This window comes from Chelonia mydas, chromosome 20 (assembly GCF_015237465.2).
Source record: "Chelonia mydas isolate rCheMyd1 chromosome 20, rCheMyd1.pri.v2, whole genome shotgun sequence".
In the NCBI taxonomy this organism is placed as follows: Eukaryota; Metazoa; Chordata; order Testudines; family Cheloniidae; genus Chelonia; species Chelonia mydas.
Genome location: NC_051260.2, coordinates 18,107,009 through 18,132,778, shown reverse-complemented (window position 1 = coordinate 18,132,778; position 25,770 = coordinate 18,107,009). Strand labels below are relative to the sequence as shown.

The window sequence follows — 25,770 nt, the reverse complement described above, 5'->3', positions numbered from 1 at the left end:
TGCATTGCCCTCCCGCTGCTGGCAAGGCTGGGGATGGCGGCGCGGGCGCAGGGCGACGGGCCCCGGGTGGGGTTTGTTGCATCAGAGAACAACAGATCCAGCTAGTCCAGTTGCTTCCCCCCGGGGTACTTCCTGGATATAAATTCCTCCTCAGGGAGATGCGGGAGTGAGTCCGGGACTGGGGAGCAGTGCGTTAGCTGAATTTGTCTGCTAAGATGATCTGCAGCAAACAGAGCCAACGTTGCTAGTGGCATCCTTAGGCTTCAGAGTCAACAGCCCATTGGGGCAAGAGGGGCAGTTCGCCCTCCACCCCTGCAGCCCTTGTCTCAGGCTCTCTGCATGCTCTCACCCCTGGGAGGGCTCCGGGACTCCCTTTGGCTGAGTGCCCTGGGCACGTGGCCCCTGGCAGCTGGCTACGCGGGGCGCACGGGCAGGCTCCTTTGGCGCCTCCCCTCCCTGCCCGGCTGCTGCTCAGCTCTGCCCCTGCCCCGGGCAGGGCTCCGGGATCGGGGGTCCCACCCGGCTCCCATGCGGCTCGCCCATCCCCCTCTGCTCTTCCTCCGCAGGGCGGGTACCGCGGCTCCAACGCAGACGCCTCCCTCACAGCCTTCGTGCTCGTGGCGCTGAAGGGGGCTGAGTCCATCTGCAGGAACCACGTGAACGTAGGTCGAGGGGCGGGCGGCGCGGTCCTGTCCCGGGCGCCCGGCGCGGTCCCCCTCGGCGGCAGCTGCTCTGACAGGGCGTGAGGCAGCGCGGGGGAGTCAGGGTCCTGTAGCCCCCGCTTCCTGCGATTCACATTCCCCGTGACGCTCAGCCAGCCCGCAGAACAGGAACACCGTCCTCACCGGAGCGTGAAGGCTTGAACAGGACCCCTTAGTCCGGTCCTTCTGGGGGGTAGAGAGCTTAGACCCCCGCTCTGGGCCTCCCCCCTCTTCCCTAGCCCACTCCAAACTGAAAGAAAAACCCTCCAGCGTCCCACCCAGCCTCCCCCCAGCTCCTCCTCCAGCCTTTGTCCAGTTTCCCCGGGCAAAAGTGTCCCCTGGCCCCAGCCCCCTCCCGGCTCAGGTAACCAGCTCTCAGGTCTCCCGTCCCCATTGAAACTCCCCTGCCACATTCCCAGGTCAACACTCCCCCCTCCCTGCTGCGTCACGTCGGGCCTCTGCAAAGCAGCCCAGGTGCCCTGGTGATGGGCTTCCGAGAGTCCCCAAACCAGCAGCCGCTGCAGGACCGGCCCAGCCCATTGCGATCCTGGCGCCGGGGGCCAGTGTTCCCATGGGCGTCCCACAAGCTTGTCTCTGGGGCAGGGACCCAGTACCTGGGGGGAGCGTGGGGGGAAGGTCCCAGCTGGTCCCCGTTCTGCGGCACCTTTCGTGGCGCTGAATCCCACAGGTCCCGCCCGCAGTCCGTTTTCCTTCTGTCCCGGTGACAGGAGCTTCCCGACGGCCTGCGGCGCGCCCAGGGCTACCTGGAGGGCCGCCTCCGGAGCCTGCAGAACCCCTACAGCGTGGCCATCAGCTCCTACGCCCTGGCCCTGGTGAACAGCTCCCTGGCCAACGCCATCCTGGACAGCTTTGCCGCCCACGGTGAGTGCAGAGCCGGGGCGGGGGGCTGGGACCGGCGCTCGGCACCGCCCGGGGCCGGGGGCTCGGAGCAAGGCGGGTGCTGAGTGCGGGGTGGGGCTGGGCTGGGGAAGTGGGGCAGGAAGGCAGAGAGGAGGCGGCTGTGCCAAACGCTGGGGGGGGGCACACGTGACTGTGTGTGTGCCGTGTGCATGCAATGGCAAGTGACTCTGCACCCGTGTGTGCGTGCGGTGGGCTCTGCCTGGGTGAGCTGCGTGTGCGATGCGTGTGCGATGCGTGTGAGCTGCTTGTGAGTTGCGTGTGCGATGCGTGTGCTGTGTCCCGTTGGTCCCCTGCTGACGGTAGCGCCGCTCTGCACAGACAAGACACACTGGCCCGTGGACCAGCACACGGACCGTGCTCTGTACAGCATCGAAGCCACGGCCTACGGCCTCCTGCAGAAGCTGACACTCGGGCGCTTTGAGGAGACCCACCCCATTGTGCGGTGGCTGGTCGAGAGCAGGGGGTTCGGCGGGGGGTATGACAGCACCCAGGTGAGAGCTGGCGTGGGGGCCCTGAGCGCCAGGAGGCGGGATCGTGCATGGGCCTGAGCATGGCCAGCCCTCCCTCCCGCCCCACATGGGGGTCCCTCCCGCCGCTTCGGGGGCTTGGTTCCCAGCTGGTTCCCAGCTGGTGTCAGGGATCTCGGCCTTGGCGTGCTCACAGCACACAGAGCCGCTGGATGAAAACATGGATCCGTCTGCTGGGAGGCCGCCACATGCCACGGCTTTAGTGCCCGAGAACATGCAGGAACCCAAACCAGAGAGAGACAAAGCAGGCTGCTCCCTGTGGCAGGGAGGCCCGACTTCCCCTGGCTGGCTGGCTGCCGACTGACCACCTCCACGACCCCCCACGCTGCAAGTGAACACACCCCTCCGCGCACCGCAAGCCTGTGTCCACCATCCCCAGACCCAGAGGTCTCCACCGGGGAGACTCAGCGCTGGTGCCACGTCCCTAGCAGTCCCTGTGGGGGTGGGGTGGGGAGACGCTGGCCAGGGGGTGGGGATCCCAGGCAGGCCCTGCCCGCACTGCCCCTCGGGGTGGCAACGGGAGGGAGCCAGTCCCAGTGCGCCCAGCCAGCAGCAACCTGGCGCGACAGGAGCTGGACCCGCTCCTCCTGCCCTGCCCGGGGGTGCTCGCGGGGCTGCCCTGCCCACCAGACCGGCTTTGGAGCAGCCTCCCCCTGGCCAGGCGCCCGCCGCGGCTGGTGCCTCCCCCCACACGGGGCTCGAGCACGTGCTCCGGAGCTTCGCTGAACTGGTGCCTGCATGCCCCTCGCCCGGGCGGGACCTTTCCCAGCGCGCTCCCCCCGCAGCCACGGCCCGGCCCCTCGCGGCCCCTGCTGCCAGCCTCTGCCTGCTCCCCAGACCACAGTGATCGGCATGCAGGCCCTGGCGCAGTACCGGGCCACCGTTCCCGCCGAGAAGGTCGTCGACCTGAAGGTGCGGGTCACCGCGCCCACGCGCAAGCTGGCCGAGGTCTGGGACATCAACAACAGCAACGCCTACCTGCAGCGGTCCAACTCCAAAAAGGTCAGCCCCGCCCCCTGGCCTCAGGCCACGCCCCTGCCCCGCCCCTGCCCCTCGGGTCCTGCCCCCTGCCCTTGGACTCTGCCCTCAGGCCCCGCCCCTAGCCTGCAGCCCCACCCCCTGCCCTTGATCTCCGCCCCCTCCCCTCAGGTCCCACCCCCTGCCCGCAGGCCCTGCCCCTGGCACACAGCCCCACCCCCTGCCCTTGGGCCCCACCCCCTGGCATGCAGCCACGCCCATGGCACAAAGGGGACACCCCGCCGTACAGGGCTCGCAGACCTGAGCAGAGCTCCCGCCAGGGACCCTGTGCTCCACGGCCAGGGCAGGCGGCTGCGGGCTCTGGGGTGCTGCAGAGCCTAACACCTCCTCAGCATCTCCCCCCTTTCCCCTGCAGTTCTACGCCCAGGACACTTTGAACATCACCGCCCACGGGACGGGCACCGGCACGGTGACAGTGAGTGTGATGCCTGGGCCCGGCTGGTCGCCCACAGCCCAACCCAGCCCTGCACCTCCTGGGGAACACGGGGACCGGGGCTGTGCCCATCAGTGGGCTAGACTAGAGAGGAGCAGGGGCCAGGACTCCTGGGTTTTCTCCCTGGCTCTAGGAGGGGAGTGGGGTCTAGTGGTTACAGCAGGGAGGGAGGGGCTGGGAGCCAGGACTCCTGGGTTCTCTCCCCAGCTCTAGGAGGGGAGTGGGAGTTAGTGGTTAGAGCGGGGCGGGGGGGGGGGGGGCTGGGAGCCAGGACTCCTGGGTTCTCTCCCCAGCTCTAGGAGGGGATTGGGATCGAGTGGTTGTGCCGAAGTGGGACTGTTCTCAATGTTTCCTCTGAATAGTGTGGGGTGCCTCAGTTTCCCCTAGGCAGTTCTTAAGTATCTAGGGGGTGGGATAAGGGTGTATGATCCTTGCAGAGCCCTAGAGGGCAGGTGTGTGCAGGGGTCTGGACACAGAGAATGGCCGACACCCTGTTTCCTGGCCACTGATGGCCTGGGCCCTTCCCCCCTGCAAGGTGAGAGCTAAAGGGTTGGAGAAGAAAGGAATCCGGTGCCCTCCTGGCCCGGGAAAGGGACAAAGCCCAGAGGAGGAGGGGCTGGAGGGAGTTTCAGTTTGGGGGCTGGCTGGGACATGGAGTGAAGGGCAGACGTGGTTGTCTGGCTCACTGCCCCCCAAAATGGACCCGTCTGAGGGGTCCTGTTCTCTGCACCTACAAGCTCTGTGTTAGACCATGTTCCTGTCGTCTAATAAACCTTCTGTTTTCCTGGCTGGCTGAGAGTCACGTCTGACTGCGGAGTTGGGGGGCAGGACCCTCTGGCCCCCCAGGACCCCGCCTGGGTGGACTCGCTGGGGGAAGCGCCGGGAGGGGCAGAGGAGGCTGGAGGCTCCGAGGTCAGACCCAGGAAGGTGGAGCCGGGGGAGCTGTGTGTCCTGCAGACAGGCTGCTCCCAGAGAGGAGACTCCCCCAGAGTCCTGCCTGACTTCATGGGGAGCAGTTCCAGAGCATGGCCCGGGGACCCCGTGACAGTGGTTACAGCAGGAGGGAAGGGGGCTGGGAGCCAGGACTCCTGGGTTCTCTCCCCAGCTCTAGGAGGGGAGTGGGGGTTAGTGGTTAGAGCGGGGGGGCTGGGAGCCAGGAGGACTCCTGGGTTCTGCTCCTGACGCTGGCCCCGCCTTGCTGTGCCCACGGTGCACCTTGCCCACAGGCTGGCTGGCGGGGGTGACCCCCTCACGCACGCTCTCGGCTTCATTCCCAGCTCCTGACCGTGTATCACACGCTGCCGCCGGCCCGCGAGCACGAGTGCCAGGCCTTCACGCTGGCTGTGACCGTGGAGGACGTCCCCGAAGGTACAGCGGGGCTGTCGTCTGCTCCCCTGGGAGCCGGCCCGGCGGCCTGGCCACCCCAGTCCATGTCCCCGAGCCCCGGGTTGACAGAAACGGGGCCCCTCTGCCTGTCGGGAGACGCCCCCTGGGGCCCAGCCCCATAGCTGGGCCCTGCCCTAATCCTGCCCTTTGGGTTCGCAGACAAGAAGAAGCACGAATACATCGACACCTTCCGGCTCCGGCTCCAGGCCAGGTAACGACCCAGCCCTGGCGAGGGCAGAACCCGGGCGACGGCTGAGCCAGGGCTGGCTGAGTCTTGTGTCGCGCCCGGGGCAGGGGGCTTGCTCCAGGGTCCCTGCGGGGTAGGGCACTTCCAGGGCAGTGCCTTCGCGCCTCCCGCTGCCTAGCAGGGCTGGGAGTCAGCCCCAGCCGTCCCCCGCGGAGATTCTGCCCCCGCCATGGGTCCGGCCCCCCGGTCCCTCCGCTCTGCTTCACAGCCCTGTACAAAGAACATGAGCAGAGAAAGGCAGGGTGTGCCCCATGGGGCCTTGCCCTCACAACCCTGCCCCTTCCCTGTGCCCCATGGGGCCTGCCCCCTGCCTGCTCCGTGAGACCGATGGGGCCCTGACCCACCAGCCCTGATCCCTGCTTGTTCCCTGTTCCCCATGGGGCCTGCCCTCACAGCCCTGCCCCTCCCCTGTGCCCCATAGAGCCCTGCCCTCGCAGCCCTGCCCTTCCCTGTGCCCCATGGGGCCTGCCCCCTGCCTGCACCATGAGACCGATGGGGCCCTGACCCACCAGCCCTGATCCCTGCTTGTTCCCTGTTCCCCATGGGGCCTGCCCTCACAGCCCTGCCCCTCCCCTGTGCCCCATAGAGCCCTGCCCTCGCAGCCCTGCCCCTTCCCTGTGCCCCATGGGGCCTGCCCCCTGCCTGCACCATGAGACCGATGGGGCCCTGACCCACCAGCCCTGATCCCTGCTTGTTCCCTGTTCCCCATGGGGCCTGCCCTCACAGCCCTGCCCCTCCCCTGTGCCCCATAGAGCCCTGCCCTCACAGCCCTGCCCCTTCCCTGTGCCCCATGGGGCCTGCCCCCTGCCTGCACCATGAGACCGATGGGGCCCTGACCCACCAGCCCTGCTCCCTGCTTCTTCCCTGTTCCCCATGGGCCCTGCCCTCACAGCCCTGCCCCTTCCCTGTGCCCCATGGGGCCTGCCCCTGCCCATACCTGAAGGCCACTCTCTGGTCCCTAGGTCCCTGGGGCTGCGGGATGCCACAATGACCATCATCGACGTCTCCTTGCTGACGGGCTTCGAGCCCGACCTGGAGGATCTCAAGCAGGTGACTCGGGGTAACAGGCTGGCCCGAGGCTCCAGGCCCCATGGCAAGAGGGTTGCTGGTTCCAGGCCTGAGGCTCTGTGGGGCTGCCATGGGGCTCAACCAGGCAAGACCCACCCATGGGGAGCCAGCCCCGCGCATGGCCCTGTTAGCCCTGGGGGTCAGAGACAGGGTCCCTGCAGCGCCCACCCCATGGCTCGGCAAGGGAGGGGGTGGAGACAGGGACACCCCACGGACCGGACCCGCAGCCGGGCTCCTGCGAGCTGGGGGCAGCTTGGGGGGTGCTGCTGGCTGGGGGGGCAGCTGGGCCTGTCAGGGGCAGGGCAGCCCCAGAGCCCCAGCTCAGCCGTGTCTGCCTGGCCCCACAGCTCACCAACAGCGTGGAGCAGTACATCTTCCTCTTCGAGAGCAAGGCCACGTTCAGCAACCACTCCGTCGTCCTCTACTTCAGCCAGGTGAGGGGCCCGGCCCAGCCGCCCGCCTGCCCTGCGCCCCGGGACCCTGCCCCTCGTCCCCCCCACCACTCCGTCCTCCTCTGCTTCAGCCAGGTGAGGGGCCCGGCCCAGCCGCCCGCCTGCCCTGCGCCCCGGGACCCTGCCCCTCGTGCCCCCCAACGTGGGACCCTGCCCCTCGTCCCCCCCACCACTCCGTCCTCCTCTACTTCCGCCAGGTGAGGGGCCCGGCCCAGCCGCCCGCCTGCCCTGCGCCCCGGGACCCTGCCCCTAGTCCCCCCCACGTGGGACCCTGCCCCTCGTCCCCCCCACCACTCCGTCCTCCTCTGCTTCAGCCAGGTGAGGGGCCCGGCCCAGCCGCCCGCCTGCCCTGCGCCCCGGGACCCTGCCCCTCGTCCCCCCAACGTGGGACCCTGCCCCTCGTCCCCCCCACCACTCCGTCCTCCTCTACTTCCGCCAGGTGAGGGGCCCGGCCCAGCCGCCCGCCTGCCCTGCGCCCCGGGACCCTGCCCCTCGTCCCCCCAACGTGGGACCCTGCCCCTCGTCCCCCCCACCACTCCGTCCTCCTCTGCTTCCGCCAGGTGAGGGGCCCGGCCCAGCCGCCCGCCTGCCCTGCGCCCCGGGACCCTGCCCCTCGTCCCCCCAACGTGGGACCCTGCCCCTCGTCCCCCCCACCACTCCGTCCTCCTCTGCTTCAGCCAGGTGAGGGGCCTGGCCCAGCCGCCCGCCTGCCCTGCGCCCCGGGACCCTGCCCCTCGTGCCCCCCAACGTGGGACCCTGCCCCTCGTCCCCCCCACCACTCCGTCCTCCTCTACTTCCGCCAGGTGAGGGGCCCGGCCCAGCCGCCCGCCTGCCCTGCGCCCCGGGACCCTGCCCCTCGTCCCCCCAACGTGGGACCCTGCCCCTCGTCCCCCCCACCACTCCGTCCTCCTCTGCTTCAGCCAGGTGAGGGGCCCGGCCCAGCCGCCCGCCTGCCCTGCGCCCCGGGACCCTGCCCCTCGTCCCCCCAACGTGGGACCCTGCCCCTCGTCCCCCCACCACTCCGTCCTCCTCTGCTTCCGCCAGGTGAGGGGCCCGGCCCAGCCGCCCGCCTGCCCTGCGCCCCGGGACCCTGCCCCTCGTCCCCCCAACGTGGGACCCTGCCCCTCGTCCCCCCCACCACTCCGTCCTCCTCTGCTTCAGCCAGGTGAGGGGCCCGGCCCAGCCGCCCGCCTGCCCTGCGCCCCGGGACCCTGCCCCTCGTGCCCCCCCAACGTGGGACCCTGCCCCTCGTCCCCCCCACCACTCCGTCCTCCTCTGCTTCAGCCAGGTGAGGGGCCCGGCCCAGCCGCCCGCCTGCCCTGCGCCCCGGGACCCTGCCCCTCGTGCCCCCAACGTGGGACCCTGCCCCTCGTCCCCCCCACCACTCCGTCCTCCTCTGCTTCAGCCAGGTGAGGGGCCCGGCCCAGCCGCCCGCCTGCCCTGCGCCCCGGGACCCTGCCCCTCGTCCCCCCAACGTGGGACCCTGCCCCTCGTCCCCCCCACCACTCCGTCCTCCTCTGCTTCCGCCAGGTGAGGGGCCCGGCCCAGCCGCCCGCCTGCCCTGCGCCCCGGGACCCTGCCCCTCGTGCCCCCAACATGGGACCCTGCCCCTCGTCCCCCCCACCACTCCGTCCTCCTCTACTTCAGCCAGGTGAGGGGCCCGGCCCAGCCGCCCGCCTGCCCTGCGCCCCGGGACCCTGCCCCTCGTCCCCCCAACGTGGGACCCTGCCCCTCGTCCCCCCCACCACTCCGTCCTCCTCTGCTTCAGCCAGGTGAGGGGCCCGGCCCAGCCGCCCGCCTGCCCTGCGCCCCGGGACCCTGCCCCTCGTCCCCCCAACGTGGGACCCTGCCCCTCGTCCCCCCCACCACTCCGTCCTCCTCTACTTCAGCCAGGTGAGGGGCCCGGCCCAGCCGCCCGCCTGCCCTGCGCCCCGGGACCCTGCCCCTCGTCCCCCCAACGTGGGACCCTGCCCCTCGTCCCCCCCACCACTCCGTCCTCCTCTACTTCCGCCAGGTGAGGGGCCCGGCCCAGCCGCCCGCCTGCCCTGCGCCCCGGGACCCTGCCCCTCGTCCCCCCAACGTGGGACCCTGCCCCTCGTCCCCCCCACCACTCCGTCCTCCTCTACTTCCGCCAGGTGAGGGGCCTGGCCCAGCCGCCCGCCTGCCCTGCGCCCCGGGACCCTGCCCCTCGTCCCCCCAACGTGGGACCCTGCCCCTCGTCCCTCCCCTCCCCACGTGGGACCCTGCCCCTCGTCCCCCCCACCACTCCGTCCTCTTCTACTTCCGCCAGGTGAGGGGCCTGGCCCAGCCGCCCGCCTGCCCTGCGCCCCGGGACCCTGCCCCTCGTGCCCCCCAACGTGGGACCCTGCCCCTCGTCCCCCCCACCACTCCGTCCTCCTCTACTTCCGCCAGGTGAGGGGCCCGGCCCAGCCGCCCGCCTGCCCTGCGCCCCGGGACCCTGCCCCTCGTCCCCCCAACGTGGGACCCTGCCCCTCGTCCCCCCCCCCCCACTCCGTCCTCCTCTACTTCCGCCAGGTGAGGGGCCCGGCCCAGCCGCCCGCCTGCCCTGCGCCCCGGGACCCTGCCCCTCGTCCCCCCAACGTGGGACCCTGCCCCTCGTCCCCCCCACCACTCCGTCCTCCTCTGCTTCAGCCAGGTGAGGGGCCCGGCCCAGCCGCCCGCCTGCCCTGCGCCCCGGGACCCTGCCCCTCGTCCCCCCAACGTGGGACCCTGCCCCTCGTCCCCCCCACCACTCCGTCCTCCTCTGCTTCAGCCAGGTGAGGGGCCCGGCCCAGCCGCCCGCCTGCCCTGCGCCCCGGGACCCTGCCCCTCGTCCCCCCAACGTGGGACCCTGCCCCTCGTCCCCCCCACCACTCCGTCCTCCTCTACTTCCGCCAGGTGAGGGGCCCGGCCCAGCCGCCCGCCTGCCCTGCGCCCCGGGACCCTGCCCCTCGTCCCCCCAACGTGGGACCCTGCCCCTCGTCCCCCCCACCACTCCGTCCTCCTCTGCTTCAGCCAGGTGAGGGGCCCCGGCCCAGCCGCCCGCCTGCCCTGCGCCGCGGGACCCTGCCCTCGTCCCCCCAACGTGGGACCCTGCCCCTCGTCCCCCCCACCACTCCGTCCTCCTCTGCTTCAGCCAGGTGAGGGGCCCGGCCCAGCCGCCCGCCTGCCCTGCGCCCCGGGACCCTGCCCCTCGTCCCCCCAACGTGGGACCCTGCCCCTCGTCCCCCCCACCACTCCGTCCTCCTCTGCTTCCGCCAGGTGAGGGGCCCGGCCCAGCCGCCCGCCTGCCCTGTGCCCCAGGACCCTGCCCCTCGTCCCCCCAACGTGGGACCCTGCCCCTCGTCCCCCCCACCACTCCGTCCTCCTCTGCTTCCGCCAGGTGAGGGGCCCGGCCCAGCCGCCCGCCTGCCCTGCGCCCCGGGACCCTGCCCCTCGTCCCCCCAACGTGGGACCCTGCCCCTCGTCCCCCCCACTACTCCGTCCTCCTCTGCTTCAGCCAGGTGAGGGGCCCGGCCCAGCCGCCCGCCTGCCCTGCGCCCCGGGACCCTGCCCCTCGTCCCCCCAACGTGGGACCCTGCCCCTCGTCCCCCCCACCACTCCGTCCTCCTCTGCTTCAGCCAGGTGAGGGGCCCGGCCCAGCCGCCCGCCTGCCCTGCGCCCCGGGACCCTGCCCCTCGTCCCCCCAACGTGGGACCCTGCCCCTCGTCCCCCCCCACCACTCCGTCCTCCTCTGCTTCAGCCAGGTGAGGGGCCCGGCCCAGCCGCCCGCCTGCCCTGCGCCCCGGGACCCTGCCCCTCGTCCCCCCCAACGTGGGACCCTGCCCCTCGTCCCCCCCCACCACTCCGTCCTCCTCTGCTTCCGCCAGGTGAGGGGCCCGGCCCAGCCGCCCGCCTGCCCTGCGCCCCGGGACCCTGCCCCTCGTCCCCCCAACGTGGGACCCTGCCCCTCGTCCCCCCCACCACTCCGTCCTCCTCTACTTCCGCCAGGTGAGGGGCCCGGCCCAGCCGCCCGCCTGCCCTGCGCCCCGGGACCCTGCCCCTCGTCCCCCCAACGTGGGACCCTGCCCCTCGTCCCCCCCCCCACTCCGTCCTCCTCTACTTCCGCCAGGTGAGGGGCCCGGCCCAGCCGCCCGCCTGCCCTGCGCCCCGGGACCCTGCCCCTCGTCCCCCCAACGTGGCACCCTGCCCCCCGTCCCCCCCACCACTCCGTCCTCCTCTGCTTCAGCCAGGTGAGGGGCCCGGCCCAGCCGCCCGCCTGCCCTGCGCCCCGGGACCCTGCCCCTCGTCCCTCCAACGTGGGACCCTGCCCCTCGTCCCCCCCACCACTCCGTCCTCCTCTGCTTCAGCCAGGTGAGGGGCCCGGCCCAGCCGCCCGCCTGCCCTGCGCCCCGGGACCCTGCCCCTCGTGCCCCCCAACGTGGGACCCTGCCCCTCGTCCCCCCCACCACTCCGTCCTCCTCTACTTCCGCCAGGTGAGGGGCCCGGCCCAGCCGCCCGCCTGCCCTGCGCCCCGGGACCCTGCCCCTCGTCCCCCCAACGTGGGACCCTGCCCCTCGTCCCCCCCACCACTCCGTCCTCCTCTGCTTCAGCCAGGTGAGGGGCCCGGCCCAGCCGCCCGCCTGCCCTGCGCCCCGGGACCCTGCCCCTCGTCCCCCCAACGTGGGACCCTGCCCCTCGTCCCCCGCACCACTCCGTCCTCCTCTGCTTCAGCCAGGTGAGGGGCCCGGCCCAGCCGCCCGCCTGCCCTGCGCCCCGGGACCCTGCCCCTCGTCCCCCCAACGTGGGACCCTGCCCCTCGTCCCCCCCACCACTCCGTCCTCCTCTGCTTCAGCCAGGTGAGGGGCCCGGCCCAGCCGCCCGCCTGCCCTGCGCCCCAGGACCCTGCCCCTCGTCCCCCCAACGTGGGACCCTGCCCCTCGTCCCCCCCACCACTCCGTCCTCCTCTGCTTCCGCCAGGTGAGGGGCCCGGCCCAGCCGCCCGCCTGCCCTGCGCCCCGGGACCCTGCCCCTCGTCCCCCCAACGTGGGACCCTGCCCCTCGTCCCCCCCACCACTCCGTCCTCCTCTGCTTCCGCCAGGTGAGGGGCCCGGCCCAGCCGCCCGCCTGCCCTGCGCCCCGGGACCCTGCCCCTCGTCCCCCCAACGTGGGACCCAGCCCCGCGTCCCCCCCACCACTCCGTCCTCCTCTGCTTCAGCCAGGTGAGGGGCCCGGCCCAGCCGCCCGCCTGCCCTGCGCCCCGGGACCCTGCCCCTCGTCCCCCCAACGTGGGACCCTGCCCCTCGTCCCCCCCACCACTCCGTCCTCCTCTGCTTCCGCCAGGTGAGGGGCCCGGCCCAGCCGCCCGCCTGCCCTGCGCCCCGGGACCCTGCCCCTCGTCCCCCCAACGTGAGACCCTGCCCCTCGTCCCCCCCACCACTCCGTCCTCCTCTACTTCCGCCAGGTGAGGGGCCCGGCCCAGCCGCCCGCCTGCCCTGCGCCCCGGGACCCTGCCCCTCGTCCCCCCCAACGTGGGACCCTGCCCCTCGTCCCTCCCCTCCCCACGTGGGACCCTGCCCCTCGTCCCCACAACGTGGGACCCTGCCCCTCGTCCCCCCCACCACTCCGTCCTCCTCTACTTCAGCCAGGTGAGGGGCCCGGCCCAGCCGCCCGCCTGCCCTGCGCCCCGGGACCCTGCCCCTCGTCCCCCCAACGTGGGACCCTGCCCCTCGTCCCCCCCACCACTCCGTCCTCCTCTGCTTCCGCCAGGTGAGGGGCCCGGCCCAGCCGCCCGCCTGCCCTGCGCCCCGGGACCCTGCCCCTCGTGCCCCCCAACGTGGGACCCTGCCCCTCGTCCCCCCCACCACTCCGTCCTCCTCTACTTCCGCCAGGTGAGGGGCCCGGCCCAGCCGCCCGCCTGCCCTGCGCCCCGGGACCCTGCCCCTCGTCCCCCCAACGTGGGACCCTGCCCCTCGTCCCCCCCACCACTCCGTCCTCCTCTGCTTCCGCCAGGTGAGGGGCCCGGCCCAGCCGCCCGCCTGCCCTGTGCCCCGGGACCCTGCCCCTCGTCCCCCCAACGTGGGACCCTGCCCCTCGTCCCCCCCACCACTCCGTCCTCCTCTGCTTCCGCCAGGTGAGGGGCCCGGCCCAGCCGCCCGCCTGCCCTGCGCCCCGGGACCCTGCCCCTCGTCCCCCCAACGTGGGACCCTGCCCCTCGTCCCCCCCCACCACTCCGTCCTCCTCTGCTTCCGCCAGGTGAGGGGCCCGGCCCAGCCGCCTGCCTGCCCTGCGCCCCGGGACCCTGCCCCTCGTCCCCCCAACGTGGGACCCTGCCCCTCGTCCCCCCCACCACTCCGTCCTCCTCTGCTTCCGCCAGGTGAGGGGCCCGGCCCAGCCGCCCGCCTGCCCTGCGCCCCGGGACCCTGCCCCTCGTCCCCCCAACGTGGGACCCTGCCCCTCGTCCCCCCCCCCACTCCGTCCTCCTCTACTTCCGCCAGGTGAGGGGCCCGGCCCAGCCGCCCGCCTGCCCTGCGCCCCGGGACCCTGCCCCTCGTCCCCCCAACGTGGGACCCTGCCCCTCGTCCCCCCCACCACTCCGTCCTCCTCTGCTTCCGCCAGGTGAGGGGCCCGGCCCAGCCGCCCGCCTGCCCTGCGCCCCGGGACCCTGCCCCTCATCCCCCCAACGTGGGACCCTGCCCCTCGTCCCCCCCACCACTCCGTCCTCCTCTGCTTCAGCCAGGTGAGGGGCCCGGCCCAGCCGCCCGCCTGCCCTGCGCCCCGGGACCCTGCCCCTCATCCCCCCAACGTGGGACCCTGCCCCTCGTCCCCCCCACCACTCCGTCCTCCTCTGCTTCAGCCAGGTGAGGGGCCCGGCCCAGCCGCCCGCCTGCCCTGCGCCCCGGGACCCTGCCCCTCGTCCCCCCAACGTGGGACCCTGCCCCTCGTCCCCCCCACCACTCCGTCCTCCTCTACTTCCGCCAGGTGAGGGGCCCGGCCCAGCCGCCCGCCTGCCCTGTGCCCCAGGACCCTGCCCCTCGTCCCCCCAACGTGGGACCCTGCCCCTCGTCCCTCCCCTCCCCACGTGGGACCCTGCCCCTCATCCCCCCAATGTGGGACCCTGCCCCTCGTCCCCCCCCACCACTCCGTCCTCCTCTACTTCCGCCAGGTGAGGGGCCTGGCCCAGCCGCCCGCCTGCCCTGCGCCCCGGGACCCTGCCCCTCATCCCCCCAACGTGGGACCCTGCCCCTCGTCCCCCCAACGTGGGACCCTGCCCCTCGTCCCCCCCACCACTCCGTCCTCCTCTACTTCCGCCAGGTGAGGGGCCCGGCCCAGCCGCCCGCCTGCCCTGCGCCCCGGGACCCTGCCCCTCGTGCCCCCAACGTGGGACCCTGCCCCTCGTCCCTCCCCTCCCCACGTGGGACCCTGCCCCTCATCCCCCCAATGTGGGACCCTCCCCTTGTGGGACCCTGCTCCTCCTCCCCCCGCCGGGACCCTGCCCCTCGTCCCTCCCCCCCAACGTGGGACCCTGCCCCTCATCCCCCCGGGACCCTGCCTCTTGTCCCTCCCCCACAACGTGGGACCCTCCCCTTCCTCCCCCCATGTCCAACCTTGCCCCTCCCTCCCTGTGTCGGACCCTGCCCCTCCCCAACCCAGGGACCCTGCCCCTCACCACAGTACCCCTACCCCACAAGTCTGCTTCCCCCTGAGGTGCTCCAACCAAGGCCTCTCACGGTGCAGCCCCGGGTGACTGGGGGCTCTGGGGACCCTGCGGCCTGTACTGAGGGGTGTTGGCCCCCCAGCGTGACAGAGAATGGGGTTCCCACGAGGGTGTCTGAGGGCACGGCTACCTGGCAGTCCGGGGAGGCAGCCAGGAGGGGATGGCGCAGCCTGCCCGGGGGGTGCAGCGCAGACCTGGGGCTGTTCACCCCATGCCGGCAGCGCCCGTGCTGACCTCGGAGACGCACGGGAAGGGCCCTGCCGCGCCACGTGACCCTGTGGTAAGAGCGCGGGAGCCAATGCCAGGATCGGGGCTGCCTGAGCGCCCACCACCCGGCCCCCTGGGCGAGCGCCCGGTGCTTCCTGCTGGCCTCTCACCGGGGCCAGGCCCAGCCCCACATGCAGGGGTCAGCTGAGACGGCTCAAGCCAGCACGTGCCCAGCTGGGCTGAGCGGTGCCCAGAGCAGGGGGCCCCGGAGCTGCCCCGAGGGGGTTGGTCAGAGGCTGGCCCCTGGCTGTGTCCTGCCCTCACCGCAGCCCCGCTGGGCCCATGGGTTTTTCCGCGGCGCCCATCCCTGAGCCCTGGCAGCGCTTCCCGCAGGGATTTCTCGGGTCGGGGAGGGGGTTCTCCACGTGCTGGGCAGCGAGGCACAGACAGAGCGGGTCTGGCCTGGCACTGGGGTTCAGCAGGCCTGCGGCGATTCAAAGGGACCTGGGTCTGTCCATGGGGGGGCACATGCAGAGGTCTGCCGGTGACACCGCCACACGCTGGGGCAGGACCGTCCCGGGCTGCAGCCAGCGTGGGGCACAAGGGGGCAGGTTGTCCCCCAGCAGCTGCTGCTGGGTCCCGTGTGGCCCGCCGGGAGGCCAGGCTGGACGGGCCCAGGGCTGAGCCGGCCGGTCTCTCCCCGTGCTCTGCAGATTTCCAATCAGACGGACACGGAAGTCGGGTTCCGGATTCACCAGCGCCCAGAGCTGGGGATGCTGCAGCCAGCCGTGGTCACCATCTATGAGTATTACGAGCCTGGTGAGCGGCTGCCTTAGAGGTCCGTGCAGAGGCGCTGCGGGCACCGGCCCTGCCTCACCGGCGGGCAGGGCGCGGGGGCGACCGACACTGCCGGGAAGGCCCCTGCATCAGCGTCGGCACTGGAGCCCCGTTTCCACGTCTGGGAGTTCCCCGCGGGGGGAGAGGGAGAGGGCCAGGGCAGGGGGGGTTCAGCCGGGGCAGGAGTGCCTGGGCCTCTCCGTGCAGCCCCTGCGGGCTTTCTCCCACCGCAGCCCACGCGGTGCTGCCCCACTTGTGTGGACACAGAGCCCCCGCTGCAAAGGGGCTTGCCCCGATGCCTGGCAAGGGGAAGAGCCGATACCAGGGCACGGGGCCAAGTGCGGGCCAGGGGCCCTGCACCGCTCGGTGCCCCCAGAGCACAGCTCACAGGGGGGTGGGCGTCGGGGTGAACCGGGCCCCATGGCAGAGCTGCCCATAGGCTGACGGGCACGTGGGGGACCAGTGCCACTCGGAGGCCAGGTGGCTGCTGGTGGGAAGCTCTGGGGGGAGGGAGGGGACCGGTCACTGGCCTAGGAATCTGCCCCTACGGAGGTGCCCGAGGGGCTGCAGGGCAGCTTTGCAAACCTGCCCCTCATTCGGGTGCCCACCAGGGTAGAGTCGTCCCCGATTGTGGGCCCGAGAGCGGGAGGGCTGAGATTGATGGGCCAGATTTGCCGTGACGCCCAGGCTGCGCCTCCCCAAGCATCCCCTCCCTGCTCACCCAGGCTGGCGCGGGGCGGACGGAAGGGCCCTGCCTCAGCGTGGGGGGTCGGGGGGCGCTCCGGCTGCTCCCTGCTCAGGGGGAGCCCAAGGGGGCAGAGGGCGGGTGAGAGCAGTGGTCGAGGGGCACAGGGCCAGCGCCACGCCCTGCCCTGGAGCCAGGGCAGCAGCTGCACAGAGGCTGGGCGGTGGGGGGCCCGTGGCTGCAGGGCAGGGTGCGAGGGGAGGGTTACCCGCAGGCACAGGGTGGGGGTCTGGCTCCAGGCTGGAGCGAGAGAGAGAGAATGGAGTCTCCCCAGGCCTCAGCCCCCCGGAGAGCTGCGCCCACCCCGCTGGCTTGGCTGCGGGGCCGGGGCGGCACCCAGGGGAGGGGCGCTCGGTGGGTGTCCGGGTGCCCTGCGCCATGAGGAACGGACGGACGTGGAGCAGCTGGGGACCTGGGGGCGGGCAGGGGGGTCTCCAGTGGCAGGAGCTGCCCCTCAGCAGCCGGCCTGGGGAGAACACGGCCTCGGGTCTCGTCCCCTCCGCAGCCCGGCGATGCAGCCGCTTCTACAACATGCCCTCGCAGAGCGCGCTGCTGCGGAAGATCTGCCAGGAGGAGGTGTGCAAATGCGCCCAAGGTAAAGCCGCGCCCCGCCCGGCCCATGGCGTCGCCGGCCCCTCTCGCTGCCCCGCTGCTCACGGTGCAGCCGCCCCGGGGGGGGGACGCTGGTGCTGGACGTCAGGGACGGGCCACAGCGGCCGGCTCGGCGTGACAGTCACCCGCCAGCGCACGCTGGCCTCGCACTGCCCCGCGGAGTCACCCGCGGCCCGGCTCTGTGCTGAGGCTCATTCCCCGCTGCCCGGGCCACCTGCGGGGCCGAGAACTCATCGGGGCTAGCGCTCGCTGAGCGGTGCCCGGAAACACACCGGCTGAGCCGGACCCTGAGCCCCACATCCCCTCGGTGTCTGTTGGGCTTCGGACCAAGACCGTGACCCCCATGTGCCGTGGGAGGCTCTCACCACGTCCCTGTGGGCTACTGGGCAGGCTGGGACCCCCTCAGACCTCTCCCCTTTCCATGCACCTAGACAACTGCCTTCAGCTGACCCCTCCCCACGGCCTGACGGAGGACAGTCTCTACGAGAAAGCCTGCGACACTGGCGTGGACTACGGTAAGCCCCGGTGGGCTCACGAGGGGGCTGAGAGCCCTCGGCGCTGCTCTGCTGCCATCGAGGGCGTTACCTTGCGGCATGTGTCCCAGTTGTCACAGGCTCCGGCTCTCCGGCCCCTGGGCGGGACCCCTCCAGGCTGACAGCCCTTCTTGGGGGATCCCCCTCTCGGGGGTTCAGCCCCTCCACCTCCTGGAGCCGCACCTCGCGGAGCCTCGGCCCGCCTGTCTCTGCCGTGGGCCCCTCAGGGAGTCCCCTCGCTCTGGGCCCCCGGGGCCTCCACCCCCCGAAGGGGATGATGCCCCCCCCCCCCCCCGTTCTCTAGACCGGAGCGACTCTCGGCCAGCGTAACACAGGAGGGTTTACTGAGCATTGAACCCAGCCCAGGAAACTCTCCGGCCTCAGGCCTGGCCCCCCTCAACACAGCACACCCGTCTCCCCTGCACCCAGGGGGGCTCTGCCTGCCCCCTCCCTCCAGCCCCGAGCCCCCACTTCCAGCCGGTCATCCTATATCACCTCCCCCACCAGCTCCTCCCCTGTCCTTTGTCCTCCCTCCCAGGTAAACAGGCCGCCTGGGCCCCCTCGCCTCTGTCCTCTGGCCCCTCTGGCTGGGACCGGCTGGTCAGGTCACCGGGGTCCTCCCTCCTCAGCCCTTTGTCCTCCCACGGGCCAGACCCGGCTGAGACTCCCGAGCTGGGGGCTGGGACCGGCTGGTCACCAGGTGTGAGGATGTGACGCAGCAGGGAGGGGGGAGTGTTGACCTGGGAATGTGCCCTGGGGGTGGGAGACCTGAGAGCCTGTCACCTGAGCCAGGAGGGGGAGGGGGAGGTAACACCTCTGCCCAGAAATGTGGACAGAGGCTGCAGCCGGGAGCCTGCTGGGGGGGTTTAGTTTCAGTTTGATGCTGGGTGGTGGACGCAGGGAACCCCAGGGCTGGGGTCTAAGCTCCCTGCTCCCCCAGAAGGACTTGACTGAGGGGTCCTGGGGGTACCCACAAGCTCTGTTTTGGACTGTGTTCCCGTTGTCCAATAAACCTTCTGTTTTACTGGCTGGCTGAGAGTCTCAGTGAATCCCAGGAAGAGGGGTGCAGGGCCTGGACTCCCCCACACTCCGTGACACCAGGTCACCGCTCACTAGGGTCCCCCATCTCCAGGCAGCTATCCGGGGTCCTGGCTGCTAGGTGAGGTCACACCTGGTGCCCTGCACCAACAAACTCCTCCCACCCTCTCATTACACATGCAGCACACAGGGAAACTGAGGCACACACAGTGGTCTTGCAAAACTCTAAGAAAATCCCCCAGTTCCTCACACCTGACAAGGCGCCAGCCAATGACGTTGAAAGGCAGCGATTCCAAACCAGCCAGTGACATGTGGTGTCGTTAGCCTGTGGAACCCACTGCCACAGGATGGGATGGGCCCAAGGGCTCATGAAGGGGCACAGGGTGACCGGATGTTCAGTGGAGAGCAGGAGCAGGCAGTTACAGTGAACAGAGTTTGGGAGGGGGAGAAAACCTGCTTCTGCCTTAAACCAACCTCTGACTACTCGGGGTCAGGACAAGACCGTCCTGGGGGCAGCTCGTCCTCCTGCCCTGCGGGTGTTTTGCCCCTTCCTGAAGCAGCTGCTGCTGGGCCCGGGACACCAGGGTGGATGGGGCTCGGGTCAGAACCCATCTGCTGGCTCCCACCCCTTGCAGTCTCCCAGATCCCCCCCTTGCCTTCGGCCCCCTCGTAGCCCGGCTGAACGCCCCTCTCTGCCAGGCTGAGCTGGGGCCACCCTGCTCCCTCCCCGCTCAGCCCTGCAGTGTGAGGTGTAAACGCGGCAGGCGGTTCCGGGGCCAGGGCAATGCATGGACGTAACAGACCCTGGAGACGAGCAGGGGGCCCCTGGAGCGGGGGGTTCTGGCTCTGCCCTCGCCCCCTTGGCTGAAAGGTCCGGGCCTGGCGGCACGCGGGGTCCCTGGGCCACGGCTCACCGCTGGCTCCTCTCCTCTGCCTCAGTCTACAAGGTGCAGCTGGAGCAGCGGGAGCCGCTCAACAGCACCGTCTCTTACAGCATGAGGGTCCTGGCCGTCATCAAGTCTGGTGAGCGCCGCGGGCAGGCTGGGCTGCGAGCGGAGACCCCCGAGGGTCCACGGGGGAGGGCACAGCAGGGGGCTTTTCCCTCTGTCGGTGCTGGCCCCACTGCCCCAGTGCGGTGCTGGGGCCTGGGCTGCAGGGAATGGGGAGCTCGGCAGGGGGCGCTGGAGGGAGCGGGGCAGGGGCTCAGCGGGGGGCAGGCTCCCCTCAGTCAGTGCTGGGCCCAGTGCGGCACTAGGGGGCGCTGTTCTGCTCAAACTTCTTTCAGGTTCAAAGTCAAACTGTGGGGCCCTGCCCCCTGGCACCCATGGAAACCTGCTGTGGGTCTTTGCAGGACTATTGGGGTCCCCCGGCCTGTCCAGACCCCCCAGGGTAGTTACACTCCACCCCCCCCAACACTTCCCGGCAGGGTCAATGGGTTTCATTTTGCCAATTCCTCTCCTGCCCTATGGAGTGGGAGCTGACGAGCAGCCTGGGCAGGGGTCCCGCCCCCCTCTGCCCTGAAGGGAGCTGGGGGGGGTCACTTGGGGGCATAGGCCCCTCAGGGATGCCAGGAGCTCTTGCCACTGTCCTGAGCCTTTTCCAGCTGGGAAGCGGATGCCCTGGGGGAAAGGGGTGCCCTTGCCTTGCTGTGGGCAGCGCCCCGCTGGCAGGGAGCTGCACCCCACTGTTAGCCTGACCCATGATCCCTTCCCCCAGGGACAGACGCGGAGGTGAACGGGAAAGTGAGGAGATTTGTCTCCCATGCGACCTGCGAGGCCGCCCTGGACCTGCGAGAGCAGGGTCAGTACCTGGTCATGGGCCGGACGAGGGATCTCTGGCTGTCCAAAGACAGGTGCGTGTCCCCTCCCCTGTGGCTGGCGCATACCGAAGCCGGGGGCTGTGGCATGGCTCAGGCTGAGCCCAGCTGGGGGGTGGCGCCACAGGGGGTCTCGGCAGCTGGGAGCTCCCTGGTGTGCCCGACCGAGCAGGAGGCCGTTTGCAGCGCCAGGGGCAGCCCTGGCCAGAGCCAAGGAGCCCCTAGGCAGCTGTAAGGGGCTGATCCGCTGGGGGCGACTGGCCGCATGAAGCTGCGGGGTCTGGAGCTCGGCTCTGGACGGGCCCTGGCTCGCTGTGCTGGAGCCCCTGGCACATGCCCAGCTCTGCGCGCCTGGGGGTCACACACTTCCAGCAGGGCTGATGGGAAGCAGAGAGCTCTGCCCGCTTGGTGCTGGGCCCAGCTGTCCCTGCGCCCTCGGCCAGAATGGGCTCAAAGCAGCCCCAGCCCCCGGCTGAGGCTCCCTGGTCTCTTGGCTGGTACGTGGCCAGCTAGGGGGGCACCCGGCCAGGACAGGGGCATATGGGCCCGTTCCCGTGTTCTGCGCCCCCGGCACTAACAGGCACCTTCTCCTGTCCTTGTAACCAGCTACACCTACATCCTGGGCAAGACGAGCTTCATCGTGCCCTGGCTGAGCCCGGAGGAAGCCGGAACCGACAGGAGAATGAGAAGTTTCCTGCAAACCCTGGGAAACTTCGCCAACTTTGAGGGCTGTGACACCTAGATCCTGCAGGACCCCCACCCCCACCCCCACGGTCCCTGCAGGACCACCCCCCCCCCATCCCCACAGCTGCTGCCACACACCCTGCAGGGCTCTTCCCCCTGCCCCCACTGTTCCTGCAGGACCCCCCCCCCCCCCATTCCCTCTGCCATGGTGCCCCCACCCCTGGACTCTCCTCACCTGTGTGGTTGCAGGCAGGAAGCTTGGACCCGCTGCTGCAGTGTATAAGCCAGTCACCATAGGCAAAGGGGGTGTGACGAAGTGGGACTGTTCTTAATGTTTCCTCTGAATAGTGTGGGGGTGCCTCAGTTTCCCCTATGCAGTTCTTAAGTATCTAGGGGGTGGGATAAGGGTGTATGATCATTGCAGAGCCCTAGAGGGCAGGTGGACACAGAGAATGGCCAACACCCTGTTTTCAGGCCACTGATGGCCTGGGCCCTTCCCCCCTGCAAGGTGAGAGCTAAAGGGTTGGAGAACAAAGGAATCCGGTGACCTCCTGGCCCAGGAAAGGGACAAAGCCCAGAGGAGGGGGGGCTGGAGGGAGTTTCAGTTTGGGGCTGGCTGGGGACATGGAGTGAAGGGCAGACGGGGTTGTCTGGCTCACTGCCCCCCAAAATGGACCCGGCTGAGGGGTCCTGTTCTCTGCACCTACAAGCTCTGTGTTAGACCATGTCCCTGTCGTCTAATAAACCTTCTGTTTTCCCGGCTGGCTGAGACTCCCGTCTGACTGCGGAGTTGGGGGGCAGGACCCTCTGGCTTCCCCAGGACCCCTCCTGGGCGGACTCGCTGGGGGAAACGCACGGAGGGGCAGAGGAGGCTGAATGCTCCGAGGTCAGACCCAGGAAGGTGGAAGCCGGGGGAGCTGTGTGTCCTGCAGACAGGCTGCTCCCTGAGAGGAGGCTCCCCCAGAGTCCTGCCTGGCTTCGTGGGGAGCAGTTCCAGAGCATCGCCCGGGGACACCGGGACAGCGGGGTTGCACCTGCTGCCTCTGCCTACCCTTGGGCTGCCCTGTTGCAACCCCAGTCTTAGGCCGTCTGTCAGGCCTGCAGCCTGGGGCTTTTCCAGTCCGGAGCCTCCCAGTTCCCCTGGCCTTCCCCAGCCCTGCTTCACCTCAGGTACCCTGGTCTGCTCCCCAGCAGCCAGGCCCGTCTCTCAGCAGCTAGATGAGACCCTCTGCTCCTGGCCCACGGCCCTCTTACAGGGGCCAGCTGAGCCTGCTTCCCCCATCAGCCCGGGAACTGCTGGCTGCCAGCCACAGCCGTCTCCTGGGCTGTTCTAAGTCTTTTAAGGCCAGAGCGGGTGACCACCCTGCTGCAGGGCCCCAGAGAACCCCCGCTGCAGAGACCTGCCCGGGCCTTTCCATCTCCAGCTGCTGGGCTTTCCACTGAGATCTGGGCCCTGCCCAGCCAGAAGGTTGTGACGAAGTGGGACTGTTCTTAATGTTTTCTCAGAATACTGTGTGGGTGCCTCAGTTTCCCCTAGGCATTTCTTAAGTCTCTAGGTGGTGGGATAAGCTCTGTGATTGTTGCAGAGCAGAGGGACAGTGTGATGGTGTCTGCACAGAGAATGAACAACACCCTGTCTCCTGGCAACTCATGGCCTGGGCCCCTCCTCTGCAAAGGTGCCAAATGAGAACAAAGAGATCAGGTGGCCTCCTGGCCCGGGAAAGAGACAAAGGCCAGAGGAGGGGCGGGAGAGTTTCAATTTGGAGCTGGCTGGGGAAATGGAGGGAGGCTCAGATGGGGCTTTGGCCTCCTTAGCCCCCAAGATGGACCTGACTGAGGGGTCCTGTTCTCTGCACCTACAAGCTCTGTGTTAGACCATGTTCCTGTCGTCTAATAAACCTTCTGTTTTACTGGCTGGCTGAGAATCACGTCTGACTGCGGAGTTGAGGGGCAGGACCCTCTGGCTGCCCCAGGACCCTGCCTGGGCGGACTCACTGTGGGAAGCGCACGGAGGGGCAGAGGAGGCTGAATGCTCCGAGGTCAGACCCAGGAACGTGGAAGCTGTGTGAGCTTTTGTGGCACCTTAGAGACTAACCAATTTATTTGAGCATGAGCTTTCGTGAGCTACAGCTCACTTCATCGGATGCATACTGTGGAAACTGCTTCTGCAGTTTCCACAGTATGCATCGGATGAAGTGAGCTGTAGCTCACGAAAGCTCATGCTCAAATAAATTGGTTAGTCTCTAAGGTGCCACAAGTCCTCCTTTTCTTTTTGCGAATACAGACTAACACGGCTGTTACTCTGAAACCTGTGTGAGCTTTGTGTCCTGAAGACAGGCTGCTCCCAGAAAGGAGACTTCCTCAGAGTCCTGCCTGGCTTCAGATGGAGCAGTTCTAGAGCATCGCTCGGGAACGCCATGACAAAGGGATGGTTAGGGTCACCCAGTCGACCCCCTGCCTAGCACCGGCCGGAGAGCCGCCCCCAGGATCCTGCACAGGTCACCAGGCTCCGCTTCAGCCGCAGCTGCTCTGGGTGCAGAGAAAGATTCTCCCACTGCGCTGTCTCCATTTAATGTGGATAAATGTCAAGTAATGCACATTGGAAAAAATAACCCCAACTATACATACAATATGATGGGGGCTAATTTAGCTACAACTAATCAGGAGAAAGATCTTGGAGTCATCGTGGATAGTTCTCTGAAGACGTCCACGCAGTGTGCAGCGGCTGTCAAAAAAGCAAACGGGATGTTAGGAATCATTTAAAAAGGGATAGAGAATAAGACAGAGAATATCTTATTGCCCTTATATAAATCCATGGTACACCCACATCTTGAATACTGCGTACAGATGTGGTCCCCTCGTCTCAGAAAAGATAGACTGGCATTAGAAAAGGTTCAGAAAAGGGCAACTAAAATGGTTAGGGGGTTGGAACGGGTCCCATATGAGGAGAGATTAAAGAGGCTAGGACTTTTCAGCTTGGAAAAGGGGAGACTAAGGGGGGTATGATAGAGGTCTATAAAATCATGAGTGGTGTGGAGAAAGTGAATAAGGAAAAGTTATTTATTGTTCCCATAATATAAGAACTAGGGGCCACCAAATGAAATTAATGGGCAGCAGGTTTAAAGTTCCTCTTCACTCAGCGCACAGTCAACCTGCGGAACTCCTTGCCTGAGGAGGTTGTGAAGGCGAGGACTATAACAGGGTTTAAAAGAGAACTGGATAAATTCATGGAGGTTAAGTCCATTAACTGCTATTAGCCAGGATGGGTAAGGAAGGGTGTCCCTAGCCCCTGTTTGTCAGAGGGTGGAGATGGATGGCAGGAGAGAGATCACTGATCATTACCTGTTAAGTTCACTCCCTCTGGGGCACCTGGCATTGGCCACTGTTGGTAGACAGGATACTGGGCTGGAGGGACCGTTGTTCTGACCCAGTATGGCCCCTCTTATGTTCTCTCACACTGCTGGACAGGGCAGGGGGGGCCCTTCAGAGTGAGGCCTGGGGCCCTCCTAGCGTGTTGTGTTGAGTCCCTTCCCCTCCCTGGGCATGTTTCCCCTCCCATCTAGTTTGACTGTGAGCTCTTTGGGCAGGGACTGTCTGTCTGTGCAGCGCCTGGCATGATGGGGCCCTGATCTCGGTCGGGGTCTGCGCAGCGCCTGGCACTGCAAATAGAAACACCCCTGAAGCTGCCCAGGGCGGGGTCAGTAACGGGGTGCTGAGGAGTGAGGCACTGTCATGGAGTGTGGGGGAGTCCAGGCCCTGCACCCCTCTTCCTGGGATTCACTGAGACTCTCAGCCAGCCAGTAAAACAGAAGGTTTATTGGACAACGGGAACACAGTCCAAAACAGAGCTTGTGGGTACAACCAGGACCCCTCAGTCAAGTCCTTCTGGGGGAGCAGGGAGCTTAGACCCCAGCCCTGGGGTTCCCTGCGTTCCTCCACCCAGCCCCAAACTGAAAACTAAACCCCCCCAGCAGGCCCCCTCCTGCAGCCTCCGTCCACATTCCTGGGCAGAGGTGTCACCTCCCCCTCCCCCTCCTGGCTCAGGTAACAGGCTCTCAGGTCTCCCGTCCCCAGGGCACATTCCCAGGTCAACACTCCCCCCTCCCTGCTGCGTCCCATCTTTCCCCCCTTCGAGACTGAACTGAGCGGGGTCACTGTGACCAGTGACCTGGGGAAGTTCGGGGCCCCCTCTCCGGGACAGCGCATCCGCTATCAGGTTGGCACTTCCCTTCACGTGGACCACGTCCATGTCGTAATCCTGCAGGAGCAGGCTCCACCTCAGGAGCTTGGCGTTGGCTCCTTTCATCTGGTGCAGCCAGGTCAGGGGAGAGTGGTCGGTGTACACGGTGAAGTGTCGCCCGAAGAGATAGGGCTCTAGTTTCTTGAGGGCCCACACCATGGCCAGGCACTCCTTCTCGATGGCCGCGTAGTGTTGCTCCCGGGGTAGCAACTTCTTGCTCAGGTACACGATGGGGTGTCTCCCCTTTTCATCCTCCTGCATTAACACCGCCCCCAGTCCCGTGTCGGAGGCGTCGGTGAACACCACAAAGGGCTTGTCAAAGTCTGGGTTTGCCAGAACTGGGCCACTGACCAGAGCCTCCTTCAGCGCGCGGAAAGCCTCCTGGCACTGCTCGGTCCAGACCACCTTGTCTGGCTTCCCCTTCTTGCATAGCTCAGTGATGGGGGTGGCTATGGCGCTAAAGTGGGGCACAAATCTTCGGTAGTATCCTGGTGTCACGGAGTCCCTGGGCGATGCTCTGGAACTGCTCCCCATGAAGCCAGTCAGGACTCTGGGGCAGTCGCCTTTCTGTGAGCAGCCTGTCTTCAGG

At 68.8% G+C, this 25,770-nt stretch overlaps 1 protein-coding gene across 1 annotated transcript in view; it reads left to right on the top strand.

Annotated features, from left to right (window-relative positions):
• The window catches only part of LOC119564782 (venom factor-like), a 39,366-nt gene extending 18,358 nt beyond the window's left edge, over positions 1–21,008 (top strand). The window contains exons 27-41 of the mRNA XM_043533214.1: positions 567–662; positions 1,430–1,583; positions 1,941–2,113; positions 2,987–3,151; positions 3,543–3,602; positions 4,898–4,988; positions 5,166–5,217; positions 6,216–6,303; positions 6,669–6,755; positions 15,390–15,495; positions 16,764–16,853; positions 17,302–17,385; positions 19,381–19,464; positions 20,158–20,293; positions 20,864–21,008. Coding sequence (XP_043389149.1) covers positions 567–662; positions 1,430–1,583; positions 1,941–2,113; positions 2,987–3,151; positions 3,543–3,602; positions 4,898–4,988; positions 5,166–5,217; positions 6,216–6,303; positions 6,669–6,755; positions 15,390–15,495; positions 16,764–16,853; positions 17,302–17,385; positions 19,381–19,464; positions 20,158–20,293; positions 20,864–20,999 — 1,602 coding nt within the window. The 3' untranslated portion in view covers positions 21,000–21,008. The remainder of the gene's footprint in view (positions 1–566; positions 663–1,429; positions 1,584–1,940; positions 2,114–2,986; positions 3,152–3,542; positions 3,603–4,897; positions 4,989–5,165; positions 5,218–6,215; positions 6,304–6,668; positions 6,756–15,389; positions 15,496–16,763; positions 16,854–17,301; positions 17,386–19,380; positions 19,465–20,157; positions 20,294–20,863) is intronic.
• Positions 21,009–25,770: the final 4,762 nt, after the last annotated feature.